Source organism: Syzygium oleosum, unplaced genomic scaffold (assembly GCF_021117445.2).
Source record: "Syzygium oleosum isolate NSW1041296 unplaced genomic scaffold, Sole_v2.1 Sole_v2.11, whole genome shotgun sequence".
NCBI classification, from domain to species: domain Eukaryota; kingdom Viridiplantae; phylum Streptophyta; class Magnoliopsida; order Myrtales; family Myrtaceae; genus Syzygium; species Syzygium oleosum.
In genome coordinates, this window is record NW_026607495.1 from 9485341 (window position 1) to 9504500 (window position 19160).

General features: G+C 40.0%; 1 protein-coding gene, 1 long non-coding RNA gene and 1 pseudogene across 2 annotated transcripts; all 3 read left to right on the top strand.

Moving 5' to 3' along the window:
* The first annotated feature begins 799 nt into the window (after positions 1-799).
* On the top strand, positions 800-4400 carry LOC130139312 (uncharacterized). The gene is made up of 2 exons (XR_008817552.1): positions 800-833; positions 3836-4400. It is a non-coding gene; the product is annotated as an uncharacterized LOC130139312 (long non-coding RNA).
* On the top strand, positions 2314-3743 carry LOC115666121 (uncharacterized; annotated as a pseudogene).
* A 1215-nt stretch (positions 4401-5615) lies between the features above and the next one.
* LOC115680489 (MACPF domain-containing protein NSL1-like) lies at positions 5616-18809 on the top strand. The gene is made up of 8 exons (XM_030604293.2): positions 5616-5765; positions 12522-12843; positions 13852-14090; positions 14250-14454; positions 15053-15127; positions 15251-15434; positions 15783-15949; positions 17917-18809. The coding sequence occupies exons 2-8, from the start codon at positions 12595-12597 to the stop codon at positions 18622-18624; spliced, it is 1827 nt and encodes a 608-aa protein (XP_030460153.1). The 5' UTR covers positions 5616-5765; positions 12522-12594; the 3' UTR covers positions 18625-18809.
* Positions 18810-19160: the final 351 nt, after the last annotated feature.

Genomic DNA, 19160 nt, shown 5'->3' on the forward strand with positions numbered 1-19160 from the left:
TGAAGGCAACTTCTCACTGCGAGCCGCCACGTGTCATCCGAATGACGACAGCCGCGACCCTCCTGCGCTATTCTTAGTCTGGTCGTGTAAAATCACCAGAAGGGAGAAAGTAAAACGTTAGAAGTTCGTCTTTGTCCAGTGTCTTGTGGAGATGTCGAGTCCCACAAGGAGTCGCTGTCGTTATGGAAAAGAAGAAATGGAAAAGAAGAAGAACCCGGAAAACTAGGCTGCGAATGATAACCATTATGTTTATCTATTTCTGTTCAAGAAATAGGTTTGGAACATAAATCCGTTTGGTAATGCAATTTTAATTTGTATTTCTGGAACAAATTTTTGTTCTAGAAATAGATTTGAAATAGAAATCAGAAGTTAAAATTTTTTACTTCTCTATTTCTGAAACAGAAATAGAAACAATTTCTATCTCTTCAGCCTTAAAAGACGTCCACCAAAGACAAAGACCGGCTTTGAACGAAATCTCCACTTCTTCAACAGAGAGACCACAAAAACCCTAAGTCGTCCTCCTCACCGCGACGCCGTCCTCCTCACCGCCGTCGACATAGTCCTCCTCGCCGTTGACGCCGTCTTCCTCGCCATCGCAGGAGTGCAGGGAGGAGGAGGAGGAGGGCCGGGAAGAGACAAAGACGGAGCTCCCCCTTGGGACCTCAAGCGCGCTGGTTTCCTCGCCGCTGCTCTTGCTTCGCCTCTCGTTGCCGCTGTTGCTCCGCCTCTCGTCGCCGCGCTTGTTGCCGCCGTTGCTCTTCCTCTTGTCGCCGCGCTCGTTGCTGCCGTCGCTCCGCCTCTTGTCGCCTTGTCTACTCTCTGTCTCGCTCTAGGTGCGCCACTTTCCTCGTTCCTCGACTCTGTCGTAGCGCCGTTGCCTTTGCGCTCTCTATGTGCGGAATGGTACGGTCTTGTCGAATGTGTTTGAGTGTCGTGTGGAATTTGTCGGAGCGGATGGCTGTGTTATGATGCTATATGTTAGATTACTTTAGTTGGCTCGTGACCGTGGAAGTGTGCCGGAGACATGCTTCGGATTCGTGTTTTCTTTTTGATGAACTCGAAAGCTGAGAAGAAAATGAAGAAGGATGATTCGTTGGATAGGTTGATTCACATCTCCTACCACCGACCCGGTTCTGCGTTGATGTTGTTGTTGTTAGAGAATGAGCAATTTGCTTAGCTTTGCATGATTACATTCATTGCAAGGCTAATTTCCGCTTCAAGAGAAGAGAATTGCGCCTGTTCATTCGATAGTTGAGTATATGACCAGTTCACTGTTATGTGTCGTTCATTGTGCATTGTTGAATTTGAATTTGTTGTGCTGTGTTTGAATGCCTCTGTTTCACATAATTTCTAGTGTTTCCAATAAGTCAATCTTTTTTCATATGCTGTGGAATGTGAATTGCTTGCTTGTCTTGGATTGGTCGATGATTGCGGGTTTTTCAAAAGGATTGATCCTAAGTCCTCATTACATGACAGAGAAGTGATTTTTAGATTGATCAATGAAAAGAAATCATTGGAAAGTATGGAAGTCAGTTGAAAGTATCTGAGGAGAAGTGATTTTTGGATTGATCAATAACCTCTCTTGCTAGTTTGGATTGGGTATGGTGGTGATGGTTGTCTATCTCTTTTGCTTCTGGATAGCATAAGTGATACACTTAGATTGGCGAACTTGGAATGGGCTGAAATTTGGTTGGCTGTGTGGAAACGGGCCGCTGATCAATACACTCGGCTTTGCCGTGATCGACGTCGTTTTTTTGCGTTTCAGAGTCGTTTTGATGGGTTTTCAGGCTTTTGGGTTTAAGGTTTCATTTTAAGCAGAATTTGGATTTTTTATTTTTTTTTAATAATCACACCTAAGAGGACGAATTGTTCCTCTATCAAATATTCCTGTTTAGTCAATTTTCTATTGCGATTCGGCATGTATAAGTAGGGGTAGATGCTAGGCAAGACCAATGTTATGATGCAAAAAAAGTGAAACTGTATTCAACTGTGTTAGCAAATCCAAGCTCAACTGTGTTTAATTGTCTGCAATGAAAGATGTCTTATTTCAAATTTGTAGTAATACTATCATGTTATTATGTCACACGATAAAGGATTTAAGTTCTTAAACTTTTCAAAACTATGGTGGATTTGCTTGGAGACGAAAAAAGAAAAGAACAGAACAACCATGCATCTACAAATAGAACAACAATCACCAATTATATGCTTCAAACGAGGTCTAAAAACCTCTTTTCTTGGAGAACTCGGATGATTACATTAAAAAAAAACCTACTGGACAAGTTGGCATGTGATTCAGAAAACAGTAAAGAAAAGGAAATTTCAACCTACTTAAATGATTACAACAGAAAAAATCCAACTAGACATTAGCTACGAAGTTGAATTGGTAGGAGGATGTTCTCTTTCAATTTGACTGGTGTGATATATGTTTGCTTGATTTGATAGGAGGATGTTCTCTTTCAATTTCTTCGTGTATTTTGGTTTATTAACAGTCATTACATATTATTGTGATCTTGATATCAAAGCTTCTGCACTTGAATTAGTACATTATCTAATGTGGCTCATATGATGCTCAACCAGTTAAGGTTAAATGGCATCCAACAAAGATGTTGTTATGGCAAAATGGACCGAGTCTTTGATCAATATGCTTGTAAGTTTGTTGGTACAAGAGGTAAAAAAAGGAAACCGCACCACCTGTACTTTCAACAAAGTAGGGTGAAATAACATACATGCTGAATTCAATAAACAAGCAGGACTCTAATTTAGTGTAATTCAGTTGAAGAACAGGGTAAACAAACTCAAGAGACAGTATGGTAGTTTTAAGAAGCTTATTTCACAATCTGGATTTGGATGGGATAATGTAAACAAAAAGGTTACTGTAGACGATGCAAGTGTATGGGAGTCTTACATCAAGGTATTACTTTATTTGGGTCATTTTGTTTTTATTAAGGATGTAAGCTTCAATTATGTTGCTGACGTATGTCATTATTGTGAAAATTGTAGGATAATAGCGAATGGGCTAAATTCAAGAATGATGGATTTCCTTTGTATCCCCAGCTGTGTATTGTGTTTGGTAATACATATGCTACTGGGGAGTATGCAGCAGGAAATGTAGAAGACTTGTTAATGTGTGAGGGAGAAGACAATGGTGGTGGTGGTGGTGGTGGTGGCGGCGGCGGCGGCGGCGGCGGTGGTGGGGGGGGGGGGGGGTAGGTGATTCAGAGGAATTTAATGAACACCATATTAATGAGGGAGTCTTTACACCTGACATGACTGCCACCCTAGTTCGTGAGAAGCACAAGTTGGATAGGACTCCAAATTCCAAGAGGAAGAGAAAGAGCAATACATATGATGTTAATGGCACATGCAAAGCCATTCAAGATATGATCAAATTCAGGACGGGTCAATCAACAAGTGGCTTCGTCACCTCATATGCCCCACCACCTGTAGACCCCTACTCCATTGGAGTTGTGGTTGCCGTCCTAAATGGCATGCCTAACTTGGAGCAGGATCTTTACAACAAAGCTGTGAACTAGGCATGCCTTAATGCCACTTGGAGAGAAGCTTTCATCATATCTCTACCTGAAAGGAGGCGTGGACTTCTTGAATCTCTTTAAGTAGTTGTTGAGAAATATGCTATGAATTTATATTTGGCTTAATTTCATGTATGACTTATGTACTTGAGACTTTGATTTTTTTATGATGCAACTACAATGACATTGTGGCTATTGTTTGGTTTTTTCTTATGATGCAATTATGATGATATTGTGGCTATTGTTGATTGTTATTGGAATCCTTATCTGATGTGTTTATGTTTTTATTTCGTGTGATGGCATAGGTAATATGGAGGGGGGTGAAAGTAGCAATTATAATGATGAAGTAGCATCGGTCGAATCAGTTGAACAAGACTTTGATGATTTTGATCTTGATATACTGATATCCTGGTTGTGCACTTTACGGTGGATATGTCCATGCACACGAGAGAACCTATTAGAGACAGCGTATTGTCAGGACCCGAATAGGTAAGAGAGGTTTTATATGGACATTCAGATAGAGTATATGAAGCTTTTAGAATGGAGAGACATGTCCTTCTCAACCTTTGTGAATTGATGAAAGTAAAAGGTTGGTTGAAAGATAGTCGATATATTAGGGTAGATGAATAAGTTGGGATTTTCTTATCTATGATTTGTCATAAGAACTCGAATAGAGATTTATGTGAGAGATTCCAACATTCGGGACAAACTATCAGTAAGTACTTTACAATAGTGTTGAAAGCAGTTCTCAAACTGGCAAGAGAGGTTATTGTACCCCCTTCCTTTGATATCGTCATAGAGGAGATTTTTATGGATCCTAACCATAAACGTTATTTTAAGGTAGGATTCTCACACATTCCTTCCTTTACACCATCGGTTTTATTTTGTTGATAATAATGCATAATACTAGTTTTTGATAAAATGATAGGGTTGCGTAGGCGCTATTGATGGCACCCATGTTCATGCTTCTGTACCTGTGGAGAAGCAAATTCCATTTAGAGGAAGGAAAGGAATTACCACTCAGAATATGTTGTGTGTTTGTTCGTTTGATATGAAATTTACTTTTGTGTATGTTGGTTGGGAAGGCTCTGCCAACGATTGTCGGGTGCTCTCGGCAGCACTCGAGACTCCTTGCTTGGAATTTCCTTGACCACCACCAGGTACTTGCTTGTTCTTTAAGTAGTAATTTTCTTTATGATTAGATTGCGATTGCAAATCATGACCAATAAATGAATACCTTGTTATAGGCAAATACTACGTAGTAGATTCTGGTTATGTAGCAACTCCGGGATTTTTAACTCCTTTCCAAGGTGGACGGTATCATCTAAATGATTATAGGGGTAGAGCAAGACGGCCAAGAACAGTAAGAGAATTGTTCAACTATAGGCATTCTTCACTAAGGAATGTCATTGAGAGATCATTTAGAGCATTAAAGAATCGCTTTTTCATCTTAAGACATATGCCTTCATTTACAATTCGAAAGCAAGCAGGTATTGTAATTGCATGTTGTGCTATTCATCATTACATCCGTGATCAAGACAAGATGGATAAGAACTTTTCCCTATATGGATATTCGAATTATAAGTTTGAACCTACACAAGATGAGGTTACAGACGATACATCGATCGGGGAAGGAACCGAGATGAACATGCTTAGGAAAAGTATTGCCAATAAAATGGCAAGGGATCATTATATGCAGGAGATTCCATGAAATTGTATTTTCGACTTATGTAATGTATTTCCATTATGTTGCCTTTTCCTTCTTGGAATTTCCATGGTTGCAAGTCTTCTGCTACAACAATTATTCTCCATGACATTATTTTGGAGGCATCTTTAGTCTGACAAGTTGGCTCTTGTAAGGTGATATGGTATTTGAGGACTATGTTATCAAATGAATTTATGTTCTAAGAAATTGAAATTTTATGTGGTTATCAAACGAATTTCTGTTCCTGAAACAGAAATTTTGTGTCGTTATCAAATGTATTTTTTTGCTCAGGAACTCGTCCAGAAACAGAAATAGAAAAATCAATTTCTGGCCAGAAATTGATCTCTAGAACATAATGGTTATCATTCGTAGTCTTATATACTGGAGTCGTCCACTCCGCTCAGCTCTCACGGTCGTGCGGCTCCCACCAGGCTTTGAACTTTCCAAGCTGAAGATCTTTATCTTCTTCTTTGCAGAGACATTTCAGGGAAACTTTGTGGAAGTTGAACTGAAGAGAAACACTTTCTTGGGTTGACGTTGGAGAGACCCTTCACTGAGCATGCTTCCTAGAATTACCAGAGTCCCATACTTTCGAACGATTAATCACTTTTAAGTCTCAAGAACTTTAAAAATGGTATTTAAATATCTTCGGCAATTCATCTTGTTGGAGCACTTGACATTTTGGGCATCGGTTCAATGTCCCCAACATTGAGAATTTGTTCGCAAGTCCATTCCTAAGCACACTCAAACGCATGTTTGTTTGGTTCAAATTTCTTGCTACCTGCTTCTGTAGCTCAGTATGTTAAAGTTCTCATACAAAGGGAGACTTGCACCCTTCAACGATCACTCGTGATCGAACTTAATCGAGCTTCTGCAACACCGACATGGGAAATCTCGAGATCGAGCTTTACCGGCTCTTTGCTGCGCCGGACCATCTGAAAAGAGGGAAGCTTCGGATCTTTGGGAGGACCCAATTCAAACCCTAGTTTTAGCTACAATCCACATGCTCTTGATCACTCGCTCCAGTACACTCCTCTGATCCTTACATACGTGCAACGATCTGGCGTGCCGCAGGTGTGAACGGTGACGCCATGAATGGCTGCTCTGTTACGCGGCCGAATAAAGTCAAGGTACGCGAAACAGCACGAGAGTCACGGACTGTCTACTCCTCTTTCTGTTTCTGCGTGTGTTGACCTTGACCTTCAACATCACCGTATTCAATGCTTCCCCATCTCTTTCTTTTTTCCCCTTTTCTTGTTCGGTTGGACTCGGTTTGGAACATCAGACTAAGGAAACTTCAGAAGGACAAGGGTTTCGAGAGTATATAGCCATGATTGGAGCCTTCTTTCGTGGAAACCCTAGAATGGTTCCTATGTGTCTTGTTGACTGGTGGTAGATCTTGCAGCTAATGGGGCTTTGTCTATACAGTCTTAGCTTTTGTCTTGTTTGGTCTTTAGGGATGGGGTGCTGAGCCCAAGTAGAAGTGGGCCTCGCGTTAGTTTTGTATTAGTCTTGTTGGGTTTGAAGCATAGCAAGAGGAGCTTTCTTTTTGGGCTATCGATCGGAAACATGGACATGTGCGTCTATGATAATAATGAAATGTGTGAGAAGTTAGGGTTGGAGCACAGGTAGGGTTGTGCAACCGGACTGATTCTACTCGGGAACCGGACTGGATCACCTTGAAAATAAGTCCGGTTCCACAGTTCCGAGTGAAGATCTACCATGGAACCAGACCAACCTGGTCGAATTTGGAACCGGTTTCATAAAACCTAAAAACCTTAATTTTTTTCTAGATATCTTTTTCTTCAATTCTCTCTTTTTCTCTGTTGTCTCCAACTTCACTAAAACACTTCACGACTCTCTCTCTCTCTCTCTCTCTCTCTCGCGACTCATCCTCCTCCTTGTTCATTTTCGGTTTGCCCTCGCTCGTTCGAGTTTCACAGCCCTCGCTCGTTCCTGACTTGCCTTTGCTCGCTCTCCCTCGTTCATCCTTTCACTTTGAACTATTTTATTACTCATATTATTTTGCTGTAAAAAAAGAAAGTAAAAAAAGGAACAAAAGAAAAACAGGTTCTCGGGTAAACCTTGGAATTGATTTGGACAAATAGGATAGGTTCAAAGACAAACATGGTAGGTTCCAAGTTCCAATAAATAGAAACCTGTTCTAACATGGTAGGTTCTAAGTTTCAGGTCTAGAAACTACCCACCTTGGAACCATTCACTCTTAGTGCCCGGTGGAGATTAGTGGAATGCTCGGAAAGCTATGAACACTATTATAAGCCGAAAAAAAAGAGAAAGAAAAGAAAAGGATAAAATAAAAGAGCAGGTATATATAGTAAGCATGAGCATGGTTCCAAGATATGCATGGTAGATTCTAGGATCTAGAACATGGAACCTGAAATCTAGAACAAGTCTTTGTGTTTTTATTGTTCTATGTTTTCACGCAATCTTACGATATTTCATGGCGTCTGATGATGAGTGTGTAATCTGGAACCAATAGTCTGAGCTTTTATTTCCGGTGATATCAATGATTGAGACTTTTACTTTGTTAATGTTTTTATATTTTTCGTGTGTCTAAATATAAGTTGTGGTCAGTAGATTGTAGCAATAAATGATGATAATTAGAGTTGATGATTCGTTACAATCGTTTAATTATGAATATAGGTGGAACTGTGTAGACCCTGATACCCATGACATGGTAGGTTCTACGGTTTGCAGGGTAGGTTCCAGATTCCAAAAAATAGGGAACTTATTCCGACGGGTTGGTTTTATGTTTTAGATAGAACCTGTATGGAACCTGAAACAAGTTACACCTGGAACCTAGAACTTGTAAATACATACACCTAAAAAGAGTTCGTAATAACTCCATATATATTCCTCTCTCCTCTATATAGATAAGTTAAGATGTCCATGGAAGTACCCTGTGGGATAGAGAATCTATATCTCCATTCATTGTGATAAAACCGCAGAAGCTAAAATATGCATGGTCGCCATGGTCTTTGAGGAATGCTTGAAGCTGACTGTGAAGAGACAGACGTTGTCAGATCCCCCTGGGTAACCCTAATCTTACTTAAGAAAGTAAACAATCGTTAGGTATTGCTCGAACACAATGTCTGATCGATCCAAATCAGTCGTCAACTGTCAAGTATCATAAAGTTTCTTCTTTTTACTTTAATATGATAGTACTATGTGCAATATTATTGATTTAGGTGTGTGAAAATGTTTTCTTCTAAGGATCCGTTTGTTTCGCGGAAAATGAATGATTTGGAAAATATTTTCCTGAAAATGATCTATTGTATCGCTTATGAAAACGGATGAACGAAAAATATTTTTATCATTCACGAAAGCATTTAGAGATAAATTGGTATCGATAATGAAAATATTTTTCATTGAATAATTATTTTAAGCGATACAAGTGATCATTTTTAGAAAAAGATATTTTTCAAATCATTTATTTTTTGCGAAACCAACAGTCTAAAAGAGCTCTAAAAATCTCTATAAAAAGGCAATCTTAAAAATCACCATTAGATTTGGTTTGGTTGCAAACACAACAAATGTTGAATTTTAAACCATCTCTTACCTACTAAAAGGACCAAGTAGGGGAAAAGTATCAAAAAAGTCCTAAACATTTTGCATTTGTGCCAATTTAGTCCTAAACATTTTTTTTGTCTCAATTCAGTCCTAAACCTTTTGCATTAGTGCCAATTCAGTTTTAAACCTTTTTTGGTGTCAATTCAGTCCTAAACTTTTTGCATTGATACCAATTCAATCTTAAACCTTTTGCATTGATTCCAATTCAGTCCTAAACCTTTTGTCTTTGTGCCAATTCAGTCCTTCAGGCCAATTTAGGTTTAGGACTAAATTGGCACAAGAAAAAAGTTTATGACTAAATTGGCACCAATGCCAAAGGTTTATGACTTTTTTGACACTTTTCCGAACTAAGTAGATATATGTATATTCTTTTATGGGCTTTAAAGGTCAAGATACCTGAAAGTCCAAAAAATACCTTGCAAGTCTTATAAACTGATTAAGCTGAGTCTTTTGATCCGTGCAAGTAGAGTAGACACGGAATAGTTTATAACAGCTAGCGAGATTTTAAAGTATGACCTCCACTATCTTAGCTGACTACATCTACCATGAGGATGTGGACAGTATATATCGCTCTTTCTACTTGTTTCTCCTTTTTGTACCTAAAATTTCATTAACCTTATATTTGCGATATGTAAAATCTGTGGAAAAAGTGTTAAGATTTATAAATTCTCCAGAAAAAAATCAAAACCATTTTGTCTACATAACTACGACAAAGAATTTCCCTTCTCTTTTTACCGCTGTATTTACTTCTCCATACAATCAAATTTTTTGTCTTATATAACTCTTAAAGCTAATAATCAATTAAAATTGGGGGTGTGTTTGATAACTATGCTAACCATTAAACTTTTCAACATTTGAACGTTGTTAAGTGATGTGATAACATCTAACAATATCTACTTAATTCATTGTTTCAAGGTGAAAATCATGAGAAAAGTACAAAAAAATCAAAACCTATTTCATTTGTACCAATTCAGTCTTAATTCATTGAATTGTGCCAATTTAGTTCTAAACCTTTTCACATTCGCTAATAGAGGCCATCTAATCAATTTAGGCAGGAAAGCGTTGACGTGGATGCCGACGGTCCTACGTGCCATGGCTGGTCCTGATGTGGACATTTTGTTTTTATCATTTCTAAATAATTTTATTTGATTTTTTTTCCTTTTCTTTCTCTTCTCTTTCTACAGTTGGCCTGTTGTCGGCCCCTGACCACAGGCCATGGCTGGCGAGGGCTGGCCTCGCCAGAGGCCGCATTGGTTTGGGTGAGGGCAAGCGCCGGTGAGGGCCCCCCTCACTAGATTTGGCAAGGCCGACCCTCGCCTAGGCCAGGGTGAGGCCTAATGAGGCCAACCCTTGCCCACGCAATGCCCGGCAAGGCCGCCGTGGCCTAGGCTAGGGCCCTGCTCGCCCTCACCAAGGCGAGGCCAACCCTCGCTGGCAATTGGCCACTGACAAAAAGAAATGAGAAAGATGAAAAAGAAAGGAAAAAATCATAATTAAATAAATAATTATTTAAAAAATATTCACGTCAGCGTCAGTTGTTCTACATAGAATGCCCAGAGTCCATGTCAGTAATTTCTGGCCTAAATTGGCCGGATGGACTCAACTGAAAAAATGTGAAAATATTTAGGAGTATATTGGCACAAAACATAATATATTTAGGATTTTCGGATACTTTTCCCTGAAATCACTAAGCACGGTATGGAAGTGCTTACTTAATTGGTTAAGTGCTATAATATTCAATCGAAACTAAAAATCTTGCCAATTATATCGTTGAAACTTCCGATAACGTCACCATTTCAAGTGTGGAAGAAACCAATGAAAATTTATCATTCAATTTTCATCTATCATCACATACTTTTTATTTTCCTATTCACTACTTAAGGGCTTTCAGCATGTAATGTTCAGTACCTAAAAAGAGCCCTTAATCTTTCGACAACGAGGAGTTAGGTTATGAGTATGCTCAATTTTGTGTTTGCAATTGTCAGGCCAAAATATTCGAGCTTAAGCCTAAGTCAATCGGGTTTAGTAATAAAGCACGTCATCTATCTCCCTAGATCCTGTGAGTCCGGTCGGGGCAACGGCCAATTGAATATTGCTTGTACAGGGGCAGTTGTGGTCTATCTTATCCATCGTATCGAATCTCTAATTCAATCAAAGATTATACAAGCGTATATTCTTGCGATCACTCTCTGAGCCAGAGTTCAGTCGATTAAGGTGAGCTTTATCGTCATAGAAAAGTAACTGCGAATAACCTTTCTTGTTCAGGGCCGATTACGCGAAGCCGAACCAAATCGGGCTATTCAAACGACGTTGTTTCACCGGAAAATGACTTGGCAGATGTTCTTTGTTTATGCTTTTGCCCCTTCTTAACGAACTTCGCATTGCACGAAATAGATTGCGGGTAGGGGTGAGCATGGTTCCAGGGTAGAACCTTGAACCTGGAACCTAACCTGAGAATCTGATCGGTGGGAACCTGTAGGTTCCAAGGTATGTAGGATAGGTTCCAGATTCCAAAAATTAAGGAACCTGTTTCTACGGGTAGGTTGTAGGTAGGCGAAAACTAGAACTTGGAACCTGGAATCTGGAACCTGAAACCTAAATAAGTTTTTTATGTTTTTTCTTGGTCTATGTCTTCACGTAATTCTGCGATGTTTCATGGCATTAGATGATGGATATATAATCTGGAACCACTAGTTTGAGCTTTTATTTTATGACTTGTTAATGTTTCATATTTTTCGTGTGTCTAAATATAAGTTGTAGTTAGTGAATCATAGTCGCAAGTGGTGATCATTGAATATGATGATTTATTATAAATGTTCAATTAATAATACAGGTGAAACCTAGATAGACTTTGGAAATGACCTTTGAACATGTGATATGATAGGTTCCAGGTTCCAAAAAATGAGGAACCTATTCTCATGGGCAGATTCCAAGTGGAACCTGTACGAACATGGAACTGTTCACTCTTAATATCGATTTACACAATAACTTCTCAGTTTAATTGTAGTTATTTGAACCGTAATGCTAGTAAAACTGGTTTTTTTATATTTTTTTTGATGTATGACAAGCTTGTTCTGTATTATTGCGTTCATTTTTGTTTCGTTTAACTAAAAAAAAAAAAAGAACATGTTAGACCCTGAAACCTATCTTGGAACCAGTGACAAGGTAGGTTCTTTAGGTTCCAAATTCAAAAAAATGAGGAATCTGTGCTAAGGGTAAGTTTCAGGTTTTAGATAAAATCTGTAAGGAACCTGAAACTGCTCATCCTTAATTGCGGGGGCGCTCATCATGGCCAACCAACATGTCCCGCGGAACGAAGAAGGCAACTTCTCGGCCCCGAGCCACCACGTGTCATCCGAGAGACGACAGCCGCCACCCTCCTGCGTTGCGCTATTCTCATTCTGGTCGTGTAAAATCACCGGGAGGGAAAAAAGTAAAAACGTTAGAAGTTCGTCTTTGTCAAATGATCAGCGGAGATGTCGAGTACCACAAGGAGTAGCTGTCGTTCGAATTATGGAAAAGCAGAAGAACCCCGGAAAATCATACATTGGAGTCGTCCACTCCGCTCAGCTCTCACGGTCGCGCGGCTCCCACCAGGCTTTGAACTTTCAAAGCTGATGATCTGTCTTCTTCTTGTGAAGACATTTCAGGGAAACTTTGTGGAAGTTGAATCGAATAGAAAAAACTTTCTTGAGTTTGACGTTGGAGAGACCCTTCACTGGAGACAAGAGGAGCTTTCTTTCTTTCTTCGTTTTCATAGCTCGGAACATGGACCCGCAATCGGCCGCCGAGAAGGCGGTGTCGGTGATCGGGTTCGGGTACGACCTCGTGAGCGACCTCCGGTTGAATTCCTGCAAATCGGGTCGTTCCGGGTCGAGATTGATCGAGCTCGAGGCGAGGGAGGCCAGAGACCTCGTGGTCCCTGGTGGGGTGGTCGTCAACGACGTGCCCACCTGCATCAGGTGCGATAAGGGCGAGCGCATCAGGTTTTGCTCCGACGTGCTCTCGTTCAATCAGGTGAAAAAGTAGAAGTGGTCTTTGTTTTTGTTTTTTTCTTTTTATAATTCTTTATGACTTTGCTGGTGAAGTGATGAATCTTGAGTTTCGGGGAAGATTTAAACTTGTTGAGTTCTTGATTTTTCGTGAGAAGTGCATTCACTTCCTTTTGCTCATAATTTGTCATATTGGAAAATCATGGGTGGGATGGCCGGACTTTGACCAGACGAAGGTTGGCCCGGGATAGCGCCTGTCGAACTGATGCTGATATTGGGGTGATGCCATCGATTGTCATCAGTTCGAATTGACTAGAATTAGCTTTTAGTTGGGGTTAGTCACCAGGTTGATCATCTGACCATTTCCAATACTTGCAGCTTTTGAATTAATGATAGTGCAGGAGCAATCTCGCGAAAGAAATGTGGTTAAGTAGTCAGGTCCTGCAATGGAATTTTAATTGGCATGGAAAGAAGAAAAGTTTTGCTTGCCTTCATGTCAATTTCGGGACCATGACTACCATTAAGTCTGGTTTTCACAAGAGGGTGCCTTTTGATCTTGAGGGGTTGCAATTGATTGTGAATAAGTATTGCTTGGAGAAACCAAAAAAATGAATTTCCGGGACAAATGTTAACAACTGTCGTACGCCAGCTGATTAACTCAATCTGCCAATCACTAAATTAATGTCCTGCCCAAGGTCATTGCTTAATGTATCAACGGTGCAATTTTCTTTATATTACTTAGTAATACTGTTAAACTTGCTGTCACGAATCTCATAATGAGCACCATTAAGAATGACGACCTTGTTATTGACTTATCATATCCCATTTTGGTTACTCTTGTTGTGTAAAAGTATAGTAAGGGTAACGCAGTGGTGGAGGAAACTGATTTTAGCACCACTACCATTGAAGCATGAGCAGTATTTCACTTTCATGTTGATTTCTGACCTCGCTATGCTGTTGCATTAAGGTAGTGCCCTTAGGTTGCCTGCTGCATTCTGTTTCCTAAGCACTTCACCTTCTCTATAAATTGCAGATGTCGGAGCATTTCAATCAGGAACTTTCTTTATCTGGTAAAATACCGTCAGGCATCTTCAATTCGATGTTCGACTTTAAGAGCTGCTGGCAGAAGGATGCAACTGCCGTAAAAAGCCTCGCTGTTGATGGTTGGTTCATGACCCTCTACAGCATCGAGTTGGAAAGATCTCAGTTAACGCTTTCTGAGCAAGTCAAACAAGAAGTGCCCAATTCATGGGATCCCCTTGCCATTGCCGAGTAAGTTCTAAACCGCATGGGATTGCTTTGTTGCCCTTTAAGTCTAAAGTATCTAAAGTATCACTTGACCTGAAACAAAAGAAGTCTAAAGTATCAAAAGTCCTTATGATATTTATCATCTCATAGATATTGCCAGTATTTGACGACATTATTTTCCAGGTTTATTGAGAAATATGGTACTCATATTGTGGTCGGGGTAAAGATGGGAGGTAAAGACGTAGTTCATGTGCAGCAGTTGCAGAACTCCCATCTTCAGCCCACTGACGTTCGGAACTACCTGAAGCAATTAGCTGATCAGAGATTTTCTGAAGATACTAATGGAACTTTGTTATCAGATCCTGCTCAATTGTCCCCCAAATTGAAGGTACACAGAAACTTTTGAATCAACATGTCCGTCTTTAAGTATTTCCATTATGAAGTGATGTTAAATGCATCTCCTGAAAAGCACCAGAAGGATGCAGCTGCTTTCATATGGAATGTTGGCCCTCTCTGAGAAATCGACCATTATTGTATAATTGAAATTCTTCACTTTGGGACTATGATGATGTTTTTCATTAGCGTAAGTGTACGTACATGAAGAAGGATGTTTGTGAGCAAGTTGTTGCTTAGACATCGAGTTGCTTTAATATCAGACTTCCTAGTTTTCTTTAATTTCCTCTGAATTTGATTGCACTGAGGCATTGCAGTGCAAGACATAATCTCTACCTAACTTTTTCTGGACCACTAGTTCTCTCTTGAAGCATATTGGTTGACATGGCTAGTTATTGTTACTTATATGTAATATGTGTCATTTACCTCATTTTGTTGCTAGAAGGTTCACTGGAATGCTTTGTGCAGTATAATGGTTCGCTATTCTGAGTTCTTTGCATATATCTCCAGGAAAAGGACTTGTCTAGTCAGAGAGAAATTCTAGGTGGTAATCCAACCATATCCTAGCTTAATGATCATGTATGTTTTTGCAGGGTGAAAACCTCATGCCTGGGAATTTCCATGGAGTATATGTTAGGTCGGCTAGCGTTACTCCCTCAAAAAACAATGTAAGCATTTCTGTACTTTCGTTGAAGATCACGTCTTGAGCTGCACTCACTCAACGGTTTGCCTTGAAAAGAATAAGGTTTCTGTTGTTCTCGCGTTAATTAACATTTCTAATTCTCATGTAGGATATTGTGAGTATATGTGTCAGGAAGGGCGGGAATGATTGGGGTCAAAGTCATAACCGGTGGCTCTCGACAGTATCTCAGTCTCCCGACGTTATATCAATGTCCTTTGTGCCTATAACTTCACTGCTGAGCGGCGTACAAGGAATTGGATTTCTAGGCCATGCGGTCAATCTGTACCTCCGATGTGTGTATAGTTCTCCGTATTCTTACCCTATCACTATATCTTTTAAAGAGTAATGGAATCATGTTTAGTCATGTGCTTGACCCGGTGGCAAGAAACTGAACTATTCAGCTGATTTTGAGCTGAATTACAGTAATGTTCGTCTGCTGCCATTCATTGTTTTTGGTTTCGTCATATTTTCTTCTATCATGATATCTATGGGTATTGAAGAATGTCTTATTTGCTTGATTTTTCTAATTGTGTGCCTGAGAAAGTCTTTCACATGCTACATCATCTACCACTGATGTTGCTCGACAGTGCTTCTGGTCAGTTTCAACTGAATCGTTGTTTTGCTTTTGCTAAATCGTTCAGACAAGCCGCTCATAGAGGAGCTCCATCAATTTCTACAGTTCCAGTTGCCTCGCCAGTGGGCCCCGGTATATGCTGATCTTCCCCTTGGACCAACACAGACAATCTACGCATTTCCATCACTTCGGTTCACTTTTATGGGTCCTAAGCTCTATGTTAATACCTGTCAGGTAATTCATTCTGCGAAAAGTATACTCATATGGCTCATGTCTAAAATTCCAAGGATCGGAGTTTCATGCATGCGGGATGCCTCTTCATAATAGGAGCATACATTTTGAGAGTAGAGACTAGTTTAGCCTGTACATGATGACATAGCATTGCGCAGTGTCATGTGTTGCTCTATGCCTCCTTTTGTGGATATATAACGTAGTATTCTTGAATTTTTCATTTTGGTCCATTCCATATAAGTCTTGATGAGAAGCCTCATCAAGATGTCGATTTTAATTCCTTCTCCAACTCGAGCTTCTTAAAACAATGAATCACTTTACAGAATGTCGTTATGTTCCTCCACCTACCTTGTTTTCAGCTTATGTTGAGGCTTGTTCTTCAGTAAATGCTTTGGATTATGTTTATACTTCATGAAGGTAGTAATGCTGATCTGATTTGGTTTTAACGTACTTGAATCATCATTGGCATCGCTTTACACCATTGCAAAAAGAAGGATCTTAGTATAGCAATACCAGTTCATCATCTTGATTTTGAATCTGCTTACTCTCAGACTGCAAATTTTGGCAATCCCATCTGTTTTATAAATTTTTACAGTTAAATGATATGGGCACCAATCTAGTGGTGTAGACATATCGTCTAACAAAGTAATGGTACAGTCCATATCCTAATTTACTCTTTAGTATCGTGGACAATAACTTGGATTCGTCCTGCTATCAGTTTATGTGATTGCATGCAGTGAACATTGTATTGTGATGGTTGGCACTATTTTCATCTCATTTATTGTTAAAACCACCCCATTTGTAAGTAGTGGATCAAAATACCTTTCAGTTAAAATTTCCACTTTTTAATTTTTCTCCCTTTATCTTCTTGTGGCTTTAAGTCGATGCTTTGGTTGCATCTTGTAGTGTATTGTTTTTTCCTCGATGAATTTAGTAAAGAGGTGCATAAGAGAAAATGTCTCTTAAAATTATTATTGGAGTCTCTTATTCCTCAAAGTTTCAAACAGACTCGTCCTTGCCCCTGCCCTCACGTCAAGCGCACTATCGCATGCCACCTCTATCCTCAACTTTCGCACGCCGTCGACATTGCAATGTGTCGCGCTTCGGTCACTCGCCTCTCATGTTGTCACAGCACAACCGTTGCTCTTCTTCTTGCCTCTACCGTCGCAACATGACCATTGTTCTTCTCCCTCAAATCCATAGTGTGACGCATGCGATTGTGATGGTGTGTGAAAGTCCGGGATGGTAGAGGCTTACAGTGGTGGGCTCGGCATGGGGGTAGGGGCGAGGACGAGTCTGTTTGAATCTTTGTGGCATCAATAGAGTCGGATAATTGTTTTAGGATATATTTTCTCTAATGCACCTTTTTGCTCCTCTTGGTCCTGAAAAAAAAAAAAACTTAAAGTTGCAAAATATGCATAACCTTAATGGAGGTGGGAGAGTGAGGTTCAACCACAAAGAGATAAGGGGAGAGGAATTAAAAAGTTAAAATTTTAATTGAAGGGTATTTTGGTCGACTATTTGTAAAGGGTTGGTTTTAGTATGGGATATTTACACAAATGATTTCTGAACTTTTGTCAAATGTGCAATATTATCCATGAATTTTTAATTTATTTAATGTAGTCCCTGAACTTTCGCCCAACGTGCAATGTCGTATTTGAACTTTTATTTTGTTCAATATGGTCTTTGAACTTTTGACACATTGGGCTAAAGTTTAGGGACCACATTGAATAAATTAAAAGTTCAGGGATGACATTGTACATTGGGCTAAAGTTCAGGAATTATATTGAACAAATTAAAAGTTCAGGGATGACATTGTACATTAGATCAAACTTTAGGGATTATTTGCCATTCTCCCTTTTAGTAACAAATTGGGTGGAAATAGCGCCTCCCGTGATGATTTCAAATAAATAAAACCAACGGTAAACTACTGCATATGCTCAATGCCTGCTTTAACTTGCAACTCGCAGGTGGACACTGGGAACCGACCGGTGACAGGTATTCGCCTGTACCTAGAAGAGAAGAAAAGTGACCATCTAGCCATCCATCTCCAACATCTGATGAGTATCCCCGACACCCTCGAGATCTCGGATGACCACACTTATGAGCCTATCCACGGTCCAGACGAACGAGCCTTCTTCGAACCTGTCAAGTGTAGCATCTTCTCGCACGTGTGCACAGCTGCCGTGCAATACAATGGCTCGCAGATCAATGACTCGGCCTCTATCGTGACGAAGGCCTCATTCGAAGTTAAGGTCTCAGGCATGAAGAAGGTTCTGTTCCTAAGGTTAGGATTCTCTGTGGTGGCGTCTGCAACGATCCGGAGATCCGAATGGGATGGACCGTCGAGTCTATCTCGAAAATCGGGGTTATTTTCATCGTTCATCAGCACGAGCTTCAGCATGGGACTGAATCCGATCCCGCCAGAGAGGCCAGTGAAGGTGGATTTGAACTCGGCAGTTTATCCTGGGGGACCTCCATTGCCGTTGAAGATGCCGAGAATCGCAAATTTCGTCAACACGAAAGAAATGGTGAGGGGCCCGGAAGACCCTCCTGGGTATTGGGTGGTCACCGGAGCCAAGCTGTGTATAGAAGGTGGAAGGATTGCGGTTAAGGTCAAGTATTCTTTGTTGACGATAATGTCAGAAGAGTCGATGATGCTAATGTCATTAAACTGAGGGAACAGTATCCAGCTCTTTTCATACCCATTGTAAATTTGTTGTATGTACACTACACATTAGATGTGCTGGAGGAGCAGCAGTCCAGCGCGAAGTTGTCCTTCAGGGCAACCAGATTCTTCTTGTTTCGAGAAGATCTGTTGTTCCTATTTTGATGATTTACGTAGTCTCATGTTTAGCCGTAATTACTTTGCTTTAAAATCTTCCAGATGGAGCAGGTGCAGACCAGAAACAACGACGTGGACTCTGACTCTCAAAGAACGAAAAAGGTGATTTAATACTTCCAAGATCCGTTTGGGCTTCCCCTAACGAAAAAAGTGTTTTTTCTTTGGAAAAATAGCACCAAAAATTTCAAATTATGTCACTTGTGATAAATTTATCATGAATTTTTTTTTTGTGACATGAAAAATTCCCAAATTATGTCACTTGTGACAAATTTACCCTGAATTTTTTTTTGTGACACATTTACCCCATAATACTTTGGCTTATGAGTATTTTCGTCTTTTTTTTTTTTTTTCTTTTCTTCTCTCTTCCCT